Source organism: Triplophysa rosa, linkage group LG9, assembly GCF_024868665.1.
Source record: "Triplophysa rosa linkage group LG9, Trosa_1v2, whole genome shotgun sequence".
Classification (NCBI taxonomy): domain Eukaryota; kingdom Metazoa; phylum Chordata; class Actinopteri; order Cypriniformes; family Nemacheilidae; genus Triplophysa; species Triplophysa rosa.
The window spans coordinates 15,188,142-15,201,608 of NC_079898.1; the positions used below are offsets into that span (position 1 = coordinate 15,188,142).

At 37.8% G+C, this 13,467-nt stretch overlaps 1 protein-coding gene across 1 annotated transcript; it reads right to left on the bottom strand.

The window, feature by feature from the left end:
* Window positions 1–66: 66 nt before the first annotated feature.
* rab4a (RAB4a, member RAS oncogene family) lies at window positions 67–6,001 on the bottom strand. The gene is made up of 8 exons (XM_057342707.1): window positions 5,873–6,001; window positions 5,245–5,325; window positions 5,042–5,156; window positions 3,600–3,662; window positions 3,277–3,431; window positions 2,720–2,815; window positions 2,483–2,627; window positions 67–865 (listed from the first exon to the last, which is right to left on the bottom strand). The coding sequence occupies exons 1-7, from the start codon at window positions 5,886–5,888 to the stop codon at window positions 2,512–2,514; spliced, it is 642 nt and encodes a 213-aa protein (XP_057198690.1). The 5' UTR covers window positions 5,889–6,001; the 3' UTR covers window positions 67–865; window positions 2,483–2,511.
* Window positions 6,002–13,467: the final 7,466 nt, after the last annotated feature.

Sequence of the window (13,467 nt, forward strand, 5' to 3'; positions counted from 1 at the left end):
AATTCTAAAGAACAAAATATACTGTGCATTGTTTTTCTAAGAAAAAAAGAGGACAACACAATCTAGTTTTGAAAAGAAGGAATTGCTTTAAACACAACATTAGTGTTATTCCAACAAACATCCTAAGAATTCGACTTCAGCACTAAAAATGCTTTACAATAAATACTTAGCACTGTAACACTGTCACTTTAAAGCTGTTGATACTGACAACTGCTTACAGCATGTTATGATGGTAAGTGTGCGGTGGCCCTTACATTTTGCATTTTGAATTGTTTTGCGCACAAAACAAATACATAACACTAGAACAAAGATTTCTTTACACAGATGTCAATAACCACTTTTTTTGTCATAAAACAAAGTGAAAAATAAAATGACGCTAAAGAAAAGCAAATGATATGTTTGCAGAATAATGCACATAATACAATTTCAATTATAAGATTTACAGCTGCACGCTGAAAGAGCATCGATGCGCTATGCCTAAGCTATATTTATATATATGCTGTGTTTAGTAATTTATGATAATGCAGTACTGCAACCAGGAAACATGCTCCATAGCGATAATATATTCTCATCTCTACACAAGATCTACATAGAGGTAAGAGGGAAAGATGGGGCAGGGTCTCAGTGCAGTAATCTCAGGGGCAAGGGCCGGGTTCTTTTAACTACCCTCCAGGTTTTGGGGTACCAAAGATGTCTTTGCGTGAGCCAGATGGAACAGTAAACATTTTCCGGAGCCTTCTGAAGTGCAGGGGGACCCCCCGGCGTGTCTGAACAGAAGTAAAAGTAAGTTGAGGGAAACAGTCGCTCCACCACGACGAGCCTTACATCACGGTCCTCAATGATATCTTCCTTGTGTTCACGAAACCTGCCTCGAGACATAGAGATAAGATTTCTATGAGACATGGAGTGCATGCGCTAGGTTGTTGACAAAGACAACAAACAGCTAGATTTTAGCAATGACATTTTAGCCACAGGTCATTTTTGATTAAGGCTTTGCGCACAGGTTATAAATCTTCTACCTTTAGTTTGACTTTCTGTTTGACTTTTCACACCTAAGTAAGATCAAACAAAGGCAATCCCCAAGTCTTATTGGACTAACCAATCAGCAGACCCCTTCTTCATGCCTCTAAACAGGAAGTAGCCGCCCAATTAGCCCGAATCTTCCCCGGACACCTTGAATCTCTATTTCTAGCTTGCATTCCAAGGCCACCATGTAAGGAACCTTAGAAACCTGATGTGCTAAGAGTCTGGGAGGGTCATGAACTATCAGGAGTTAAATATATCCATTCCCCTGAAGCCGTTTCTCATGTGGGTCTGTGGTATTTGACTGATAAGCCTCGGCAGAGGGTGAAAGGGTTTGGAGCAGTTGTTTGTCCTCTTGAGGGGGGAAGAAGGTGAACCGTGTGTGTGTGTGTGTGTGTGGAAGGGAGGTGTGTGTAACACTGGTGCTGTGTCATCGTCAGTCGTACTGAAGGCATGCAGAAGCACATCTGAGAAGCATTTGGGGGTGGTCAATGACAAATATAGCAGCCATCTTGAGGAGAGCTACAGCATGCCAAATACAGAACAGATGCTGTGGGGCTCCTATTAACATCCTTTTACAGACAACAGTGGAAGGACTGACGTTGTTTCAAGTATGAAGAGGACAAAAACTTTGATAAGTTAAACGAAAGAAACCAAACTTTAATAAAATGTTTGAAACCTTTTAAAAAATAAATGTAAAGACCCACCAAAGTGTTTTGAAATCTGCAGCTTTGTTCGATGCATTGGGGACAGGCGCTAGATTCTAAAGATTCTAGAGAGCATTTGATTGGTCGGAAAAAACTGATAAGAAGCTGAAGTGCAGAATGATGTCATAAAAATGTATATATTTAGGTAAAAGTGAGAGACTTTGTTTTAAAAGGTCTGTTTTGAATCTTTATATGCATATTTTGTCAGTGTTTATAAGGCCAATATATATTCATACTAAAAGCCAAAAAAGTCCAAAAAGAATTTTGATTTTATAGGGACTTAAATATGAATCATCCATTTCTTTATAAATAAGGAAGTCATAAATTAATTATTCTCAATTGTCTTTCGACTTTATTGTATAAACCAAAGAATACATGTTTAAAATACATATAAATTATTAAATAAAGGACAAAAACAGTGCAAAAAGAAAACAACCACTAAGTACACTTAACAAGCGACTTAAATCTAATATGCAGGGAATGATGTCCAAAATAAAGTGCACAACTCTATCTGATTAAATCTGAATGCACTTCTGCTATTTTTAGTGCCAGAAGAAAGAGAGCAACACTGGACGACGCTCACACATTCAGATAGAAGCATACGCACACATCTTATTCTGTTTGATACTGCATGACGAGCAGTATCTGTTTGATACTGCATGAATATGAAGTATTGCACATCACAATAAAGGTATTTTCCCTATTTTTAGGCTGAGATTAAGAAGCAGAAAAAAAAGTGTCTGAAGCTTCACCTGGTTGGTCATCTGTCTGGGGATGTGTGCTAACAGCCACACTCCTGCACGCTCTCTGCCTGAGCCCGTCTGGGAGAACGCAGCTGCCGCAACGCAGCATCTCCATACTGGATTCCTGAACCCATACGCTCTGGATCCAGCTCTCCTATGTGACATGACAAACACAGTAGCTATGTTTACAATCTTTTTCATAAGCACAACTGAAAAGTAATAGCACATGTACTAGTGGTATTGTACCTGATTCTATTTTGTTTAGGATTTTCCGAGCACACTGGACAAAAGCTTCTTCCACATTCTCCCCTGTTAGTGCACTGGTCTCCAAGAACATGAGCTCTGGAAAAAAGGACAGCAATAATCAATTACGTTACTGATACTGATCACGCCTATATACGTTTTTAAAACTTTATAAGACTTTAGATGCCACATTTTTTAATATTTAGGTATGTATTGAAAAACATCAAAAGGATCAAAAATTACTGAAATATTTTTAAACTAATATTTATTAAAGTAGGCAATATAACATGTAAAAGTTCCCATAAACATTCCTTATCTACACAATGTCAATACATTAATACCCAATCTACAAGCTCATTGATGCGCCAATCTTCACTGTTATTACAGCTATCCTGTAGCGACCTCTTGTGGCATAGTTACAGGATGACATCAGATTAAATTTTGCCCTCAGTTACAGTATGAATTTAAATCAATTGTCAAACACAATTTAAATATATAAATACACATCTATACTTGTGCTAGAATGTTTAATAAAGATCAATTGTTATGAAACAACTTACCATTTTCTTGAGCAAATCGTGAGGCCTCCAGAAATGTGACTTCACGATCAGCATCCAGATCTTTCTTATTTCCACACAGTATGATCACTATATTCTGGCTGGCCAGCATCCTGGCATCTGTCAGCCAGTTGGTCAGAGCATTGTATGTTTCTCGACTAACATCCAGAGACAGACAAAGAGACAAAGTTTGAGAAATCAATACAGCTTTAGCTTCAGAAAGCACTTATGGATCTAAGTGTACATTGTCTAGTCCAAGGGTTGGCAAGGCGCACGTGATGGTCAATTAAATATTACTGCCGAAGACAATATAAGTGTGACTTTACCTGGTGATGTCATAAACAAGAAGAGCCCCTGCTGCCCCTCTGTAGTAGCTGCGTGTTACAGACCTGAGGAAGAAATCCTAACATTTAAACCTCTGAAATATACTACAGCGAATTTTATCCAAATATTTTTCTATTTTATCTAAAGCTTAATTTTTTGGGATGAAACTATATTTGCGTTCATATATCTGCATTACAGTAAATTAGCCATCAGTCACAATGACTACAGTAAATTAGCCATTAGCCAAATGACTACATCATATCAGCCTCAGGATATTAGGCCTTGTAATTCTGAGGAGAACATCAAGGACAATATTTACTGCAAACAACAGACTGAATGTAATTGAAACGACAAATCAATTTAATGCATAATAAACAGAGTTGCAGCTGCAAAGAACTCAGCAGGAGTATCCTGTGCCAAAAGATTTTTCATTGCTGACTGAAGAAGAGACCAATCTCATAATGATTCGCTTCAGGCAATCTTGTGATTTGTCTGATACTTGTGATTTGTTTGTTATTATGTAATTGTACCAAACAATACATCTTTTCATTCTTGCTAATACATAATGGCTTCTATTGTTTCTCCTATCCAAAAAAATAAACGTTTCATATTCAGTCTCAAGGGTACAAAAAATGTGTTAAGATTTTTTTATACACTGCCCGTCCAAAAAAAGTCACATACTCTAATATTTCGTTGGACCGCCTTTAGCTTTGATTACAGCATGCATTTGCTGTGGCGTCATTTCGATAAGCTTCTGTAATGTCCAGAATATCCATTTTTCCCCGTCCAGAGTTGCATTCATTTTTCGCCAACATCTTGTATTGATGATGGGAAAGTCCAACCGCTGTGCAAAGTCTTCTCTAGCACATCCCGAAGATTCTCAATGGGGTTAAGGTCTGCACTCTGTGGTGGCCAATCCATGTGTGAAAATGATGTCTCATGCTCCCTGAACCACTCTTTCACAATTTGAGCCTGATGAACCTTGTCATCTTGGAATATGCCCGTGCCATCAGGGAAGAAAAAAACCCAGTCAGATGACCTCATTCTTTGGGCACATAACGTTGCTGAACCTAGACCTCCAATCCAATGGGAGGCTCTTACCTATTTGCTTAGTTAAATCCAGGTGGTGACTTTTTTTTGGATGGGCAGTGTATTTTCAAGCATATTTTTACTATGAGGTTATTCTGGCTGTAAGAGGATGATGCTGGCAAATATTCCGTTCAAATGAAGTCTGTGTTGATAGCGCACACAAATGAATCTGTGCACAGTACTATAAACTCCTACATGCAATATGGAGTTAAATCACCACCCCCCCCCCACACCAAATACTCCACCATCTGTCCAAATCTAGAACATCACCATCACACTCCATATCTAACTGTAATCGTGATAAATATGCCAAACCTGACAGAAAAACCTTTCTAGAAAAATGACACATGCATACCTGAAACGTTCCTGTCCTGCTGTGTCCCAGATTTGGAGTTTGACAAATTTGTTGACCACACTGATAATCTTTGAGCCAAATTCAACTCCAATAGTGTGATTCGAGTCATCTTTGACTACAAAAAAAGGTAAAACGACATTTAATAATATTTAGTTAAGTGTTTAAAATTATGCAATGAGATAATGGATAATAAATTCACTGACATCTTTTTTCTATAAACTGGTGCAGCAGACATGATTTTCCAGTTCCAGCATTCCCAATCACAAGAAATTTAAACAGGAAATCTAGAGTGGCGGAAAAGACAAACGCATTAAAGACATGAAAAACTATTTCTTTAGCTCAAAAAAGTATTCATAATGTACAGTACATTAGGATGGCTTAAAAGCAGCAGTGTATGAATATTAGCCATGAGGCGCAAGAGGGTGGTGCAGATCTACTCTGATGCCATAACAGTAACGTATTCATTTTATGAATGTTAAAGGTGGGCATGCAAACACAGGGTATCAATAACCTGGCATAATCTAATCTAGACACTAAAAACACACTTGCTAACTGTTACATCCAAATAAATAACGTAATAAACACATGTTATAGTAATTATTCGTTGCTAATGACTATATTGTTCTTACTGAGGGACCAAAAATAAATAAGTACAGAGATTAATGAGAAATAACGTCGACAAAATAAAACATATGGCAGACAGGGACAGCTTCCCTCTAGCTGCCCCTGTAAGCAAATATTGTGATGAATGAGCTCGGGACACCTGCTAAAATTGATGTTATGATGTCTACAGTAAGTATGGTAGGAGAAAATAAATATTAGTCACCCTACCGTATGTCTCTGACATGACTGGCGCTGTGTTTCTGGTCTGTTGTTAATGTTTTTCTCTGTCAAAGAAATAAACAAGGATATCAAATAAAGGGAAATCCCTTAGAGGGTTTCGCGCATCCTTGACGGAAGTTTGTGGAGGTACATCCTGTTGAGATTTTCAAAATAAAAGTCAAAGAACGTTTTGAAAACCAGATTACTAATATGCTGCTTACTAGTTTGATTAAAATGTCTACTATTTTTGTCTACTAACATTTGTCGGTTCCAAATTTGGCATATAGTCTTTAATAAAAGTTTAAAGGGACTGTGGACAACATATACATTTTAGTTTGGTAAGTAGGCGACTGCAAACTCAGAAGCTCTTTTTACTTTCTAACAGCCACTTGGGGGTGATATAGTAAATTACATTTCTATTGCATCTGTTCTGTAAAGTCACAATAAATCTTGATAATCTCTTCCAGATTTCAGAGGATTGATCTTGGTTGTAATTTTTATTTGATTTAGTTTTTTAACAATTGTAATTATTTATTTTAAGTAGAATTGTAATGTACTTAATGTAAAAATGTATTTCAATTGTATTTAAAATTACTTTTACCCCCCAAAAACCCTTATGTAACATAATTGCAACAGAATAAACTGCTCTTAATTGGTCGAGAAAAGTACGAAAATAATTTGAAAAAAAATCAAAGCTCTTTTAAATAAAATCAAGATCCAGCACTTGAAAGGATGTGTCATGGAAACTCTGGCAGCAGTTATTTGGAACTGATGTAAATTGTACACTGCATACCATCCCATAATGACTGATTGTTACACACAAACATAATATGGAGCATATGAAACTAAGGGTATTACATAAAATAGTTTTGTTTCATCAGTGCTCAATGGCTTAATCAGTTCCTGCTCCCCAGTCATTTATAAATTAGTTCATTTGAAATCAATAGACAAAGAAGGTCAGAGAGTTTCTGTTGATTCCAGCTGAGACTCTTCTTGAAAATCTAAAATCATGTCAACGCCAAGCATGAGGCTGCTTACAGAATGAGCCGCCACATATTTTCTCCAGATGGTCCTATGTGTTCATTACATAATGCATTAAGGTGTGTATGGGTATCTCTGGCAACCTATCATCTGTATGTAGCCTATATATATCATCGCTGTCCTTCTGAAACCTACGATGTCCAAATTCACTGTTTTTCAGTAAATGGAAAAGACACTGTACTTTTTAAATGATTAAATACTGTGTTGAGAAAGTTGACAAGCGCTTTTTAATACTTTATTTTGGTATTTGCAAAATCCAGTGACAAAGATAAAGGGTAACTAATAATGATTAATGGCAAAAACAATAAAATCACAAAATATTAATAAACAGAAGGACAGCAGCGATATACACTCTTGCCATAGACCATTATAAACTTATAGTATGGAAAAAGGGAGGTTGCATTCATCCCTGAGGATCTCTGCTGTCACCAGAGCACAATGGTAACCAGGAAGAAGGGAAGTTAACTGTCCTTGAAATCTAAAATTGTCATTGCACTGTCTGCACCAGGATGTTATTTTAAAAAGTGGGAGGTTCTGTCAGCTCAAAGCAACGATTAGAAGGGCTTGCATCTGTGCCAGGTTAAACCTCCGGGCAGGGAATGTGCGATAACACAAAAACAGTGAAACAAATGCTGTCACGATATGAAATGCCATTGTTAAGTCTGTTTTGCTTCTGGAATGTTCCAATAAAGGCATGCTGACATGTTTGACTGCGGTAATGAGACACACAGTAGTAGGCTATGTAAGCCATTTTGATTTTGCAGATGTACTTATGCTTCCAACTGCATATGTGTGTGCGCTCTGTGGACCGTTGCATGTTTTCAACAAATATGGCAACATTTTGTTTTGCCAAAGTACATTTTCAGTTACCCTGCAGGTTGTTTGAATATAAACCCCTACAGTATATTTGGAATCAACCCACTCAATTCATAGACACAGCCTGATTCATGCAGTTTCTTCCCCCAGTGTTTCACAGAACAACATATGGCTTGTTAGTTTAAAGTGAGAGAGAAAACACACCACAGAGTTGTGCATCGCCGTAACAGTGAGAGCTTTCATTTGGTGATCAGTGTGTCAGTGTTTCTATCTTTCAAACCCAACGTGCTGCTAAATGGCTGTGTACTCTATATAGCACAGTCTCCTTTCTGAGGCGGACTAAAGATTTAACTCTGGAACCGAGCTGAAAAGTCTTAATCTCAACCAGTCTGAATAATACTGTTGTGTTGTGTCCAGGAAAGGCAGGAGCTGCTCAGAGACTCGACAGATTACAGTGAATAAGAAGAAATACTTCAGCAGACATTCGGCTTTAGTGAGTCTCCAGAGAGCGATGCATGCATGTTGGATATGAAAATCTGTTGGCCATTTTGTAGAGCTGAGTACTGATTCCAGTCCGATCAATTATTTTCATAAGAGAGCTCTGATGTCAAAACTGTTTCAGTTTAATTGTTAACAAGTTTAAAGTATTATAGAGTGAAAATCAATTTATTGACCGCTGAGGAGGGTTTATGAAACATTTGGGCCCCAGATGTCGGATAAATATACAACTCCATGGGTGGCAAGAATAGCCATCTTGGTGTCCACTGCCCCACATTTAAAAGTGATTTGTGACCAGCTCGCTATTGTTTGCACCACACAAACAAACTCACCTAATAATCTGATGTAATATGTATAAGGGAGCTGGACATGTATCCTAAAAGTCACAGTTTTGCGGCTGTTCATCACCTTACATCAAACATACATTTAACAGGACCTCACATTCATTTAAAGGTAAAACAAATTCATGTTAGCTAGTTGTCAGAATGTCTATGCTTAACCAAACTGATATAAATGTTTCTAAAGGTATTTTTTCTGAAAGCACTCTTTTTTTCACGCAGCCCTGCCTCTATAGCACTTCATGGTACAAAGAGTTCACCATTGTTCCCAGCACATCACTACTGGAGACAGACAGCCTGGGAGGCAGTAGACAGAAGAACAAGAGAGAGAGAGAGTGGTGTGGGAAGAAATACAGGGATGGGAGAGGTGGGATTTGGCACTGTTCTGGTCGCTCCAGCGTTCATTAACCTGGTACAAAAGAAGAGTTGGGATCACTTGGCATGTGTTCTGTGGGTCACTTTGAATCTTTAGAAGACTCTATGGAAACACTGCACTGGTAAATCACAACACTCTAGCTCGGAAGATGTTAAACACTCATTTTTTAGACACAGGGGATAAATCACTTCTTTATTATGGCAACCCATTACCATATTTAATTGTTTAGTGTTCTTGTAGTTCAGTTGGCAGAGCATTCATGGCTTTGATTTCCAGGGTACACACATAAATGTAGACCTTGAATGCGCTTGTAAGTCGCTTTGGATAAGACGTAATAAACAGATATGAAAAAAACTAACACGTCTTGCAAAATGGTGTATAATGTAAATTTAGTTTACAGAAGACAATGAAAGATAACAGAAGATAACTGAAGGCAATGAAAATTTGTATTATTTATCTTTACACAAGGAAACATTCAAATATAAATGCAATGACAACATTCATACATTCATACAAATGTGCTAAATGAGAAAAAAATCTGATGTCAGATGTTAACAGATTTATGACATTGACCAAATGAAATCAAAATAATCATTTTTGTGCATTCAGTCATTGTAGACCCCACCGTAAATATTTTACAAGGTGTTTAGATTACAAATGCATTAGACACCAATCTTGTTAAGACACCCCACAACCAATCCAAACCATAGTTTAAACAGATTTATCACAACTCAACATTCCTAGCTCTCTGTCTCTCTGTCTCTCTGTCTCTCTGTCTCTCTGTCTCTCTCTCTCTCTCTCTCTCTCTCTCTCTCTCTCTCTCTCTCTCTCTGATGGTATGGGGATGGTCAGGACCAAGTACTCCATGATAAATGGACTTGATCTATGACAATATGTTCAATGAGAATGCATGTCTCTCCAGGAAAGTGGTTGTATTCATCGGAACTTGAATTGAATACTAAGCTGCTGTCGTGAAGGCTCACAAGTCAATTGTGTCTCTGATGACCCTTTTGAGTCTCCATGGGGACCTTTTATCTGTGACAGATCTGTAAGAAGAGCTTAAATCCAGAAATACAGAGACTAAGATCATCTTTCTCAGGATACCATTGTACAAAGTCATATGCTTACATTTATTTGGCAGACACTATCATTCAAAGCAACTTACAGGGAATGAAAGCTATAGACTTTCATGAGTATGTGAATTCTCTGGAAACCATTTTTTGCTCCATGCGTGACCAGCTGAAGCTGAAAGGTCCTTAACAAGCCCCCCCCCCTCAAAATAAGAAATTTAATAAAAAACCTAGATGTATTAATATGGCCTCATAACTGTTTTCCTGAACCACCAACAATGAAATGCATGCACCTTAAATAAACAGCAATCTTTGTAAACATTATATACTGGGGGGCAAATACAGTCATTGACAATTAGAAGTTAATGAGCAGGGCACAGAGGAGACAGAATGGACAAATGAAGATGGAAAAGTTGCCTTTGAGACAACGGGGATTATAGAAAATTGGAATGTCTACCACATAGCACTTCCAGTCCATGCTCCCTTTCACATCATTTCAAGCTAGAATGTTTTCCACATGTAGCCCAAATCATAAACACTGTCCTGAATTTTGAGAGTGAATGTTGTGGTAAAAACTCAAACGTAAAAATTCACCTTCTGAAAGAGCTGAAATTGTGCAGTGTTTTGGCAAAGAAAGGGCTGGAAGGAGGCACAGCCGCTCCAGTAGATAAGGCAGATAAGTGGAAAATGAAATAGCAGACTTATCTCATCGTGAACGTGTCTGGATCCTTGTCATGAGCCATTGCACACTCAAATGACGTGCAGGCTGGAGGCAGTCCATGCACGGCAATCTGCAATCATCATAAGACGCCCGTGAGCTGCACATTTTGGATGAATCTGGATGAGAAATATTGTATGAAATATTTTTTATTTCCAACTTTAAGCCATTTTAAATACACATCTTGATATCGTGCTGTATTTTTCACAGCTTCTTTGCTCAATATGAATGTGAAACAGCAGGTGAGATTGAGTGATTCATATGTTGTCCATTGAAATTTAATAGACTGACCACAGAGGGGATATGGTTTCCATGCACTGACATATTATTTTAAGCTGTCTCCAGCCATTACATAACTGATTCCATATACTATAACCTCTACTGCCAGAAACCGTTTCTTTCTCTATTGTACTAAATTCTTTTACTGTGAGTTTCAAAAAGATTTGCTTTAAAATTTAAACGTATTTAAACTTAAATTACATCAAGTAAGTTGTTTTTAAAGGTCAGATTGGAGAGAAAAACTCATTTTAAATACACGAATGCCTTAAAAAATGTCTTTCTCGTTTATAGCATTTATCATACTGAACACTGATAATAATGAATTGTTTTTATTCCGTGAATCTGCCTCTGCACATCATCCACTCATGCAAGCACATTATCTTTTCTGTTTTTCCCTCTGGTCTCCTCCAAAACACGTCCGGCCCCACACCGACAGTTCCGCTCACAGAATTATTATCACCGTATACGATAACAGCTGCTGTTCACAGACATGCTGAATAAATATTGGATCTGGGGAAGTCAACACCAATGAACACAATTATATTTTGCATGTGACAGTAGAATTAAACTCGTTAATTAAAAAAGAATTAAAATAGTATTGTTTTTGTTTTGTGTTACGGAAAGATACTGGAGATGCAGTACAATGTTCAGCAAACTTACTATGTCCACTGGGCATTCTGAATTAATTTAAGCCACAACAAAAGAACATTTATTGAATTAATAGAGTCTTCCATATAATTCCACCCCCAACTGAGGGAGTTCAGAAGATCTGCTTATACTGTCCAAATCCTTGCTTTTATCAGCAGGAGATCACAGAGTTCAAGCAGGAGTCAAGGCATCCCTGCTAAACAGAAATGTGCAAAAGTGAAAGGAATGAGGACAGTGCATGAAAGCAGGGATCTTGTGTAAAGATCATTTATAGACTTTACTTTTTCTTTGTTGTGGTTGTTATATGTGTGAGCACCCAATGCATCATTTTATCATTCAGACAAATAAAGGTTAAGACAATAAAGGTGCTTAAAAGGTTCTTCACAGCGATGCCCTAGAAGAACCATTTTTGCTTCCACAAAGAACCATTCAGTCGAAGGTTCTTTATAGAATCCTCTTTGCTACTTTCCGAGTGTAAATCTACTATGCCTTATCTCACAGCCAAAGTTTTAGCAATTGAGCCACATCACCAGAATCATTGACCACATCCAAAGCATTTGACTCGAACAAGAAAGTCTTCCAAAACTTTCCCTTTCCCATGTGAGTCATGACAATAAGCTAGATTTCACAGCTGAACTCTCAGTGAGGAGATGGGATGGAGAGATCACACATGACATCTGAGTTGAAGCACAACGGTTTTTCTCCCACACACTTCCATGCTCTGCTGACCTCTCCACCCTCACTGCAGTAATCACTAACACACTTCCACAGCAAAAAGGCTGTGGAGAAAGAAAATAACACTTGAATGTTTTTGGGCGTGTTTTTGTTTATTTGATGGCTTGCACCCCCAGTTGTGCATTTCACTGCACACATTTAAAGTCACCATGAAACTAAAGTTGCAATTGACTTCGTTTCCGTATCATCACGTATATCCGAGTGAAACGGCTTCTGAAATGAGAAAAAAAGTAGGGCGGGACCTTATTTTGCCCCTCCCTTTTTGATTGGTTTGTTGTGAGTTGGGCCTGGAGGGGAGGGCTAAAAATGCCTGGCCATTGGACAGTCAGTATAGTCCTACCTCTGTTTTGTTGCTTACGTCATGTGGTGAAGAGTTGTTGACAGGGGGAGAGGAGCTTAATGTTTTTGATTAAAGATTACATGTGCAAATGAATAAAAAAAATAATGGTGTGCACGGATAAATCCTTTATGATAATCACTGCAACACTGTGTAAAACACTTAGAATTTTCCTGTTTGATTTCATGGTGACTTTAAATTGAGTGTAAGAACTTTTTGTTCAAGAAAATATTTATTCTGATCCTGAGAAAGTATCAATTGTGTTGCCTCGGGGGTCATGCACAAATTCACGTTTCTTGAAAACGTGTGTTAGTCTGGGTGTCTGCTTCAGTGGAAAAATGATTCACACTTCCAATACAACACTTGTTGCTTTTTGTTGGGTCAGCAAAAAAAATCTGAAAACAAGATAATACACTTTGGAAAAATACTGTTGATCTAGAATAGTGAAGCATCAGAACTCCAAAAAACGAATGAAATTGAACTCATCAGTATAAAAAAGAACATTTTACTGATAAGATAATGGTAATTGTGGTTAATATACATATTCTGTGGTATATTGGTGGCACCAAAAATATCACAGGACCCCCCACAGACCAGATTAAGAGGCCAGCAGGGCTCAACAAGCTTAACAAAGAGCATTCATCGAATCATTGCTCTATACCACAATATAAAGGTGTATTTGCAAACAGCTGTGTTCAGTCATTTGTGGCTCTGGAGGCGTGGCTAATGTTTTCTTCAAGGCTGTGTT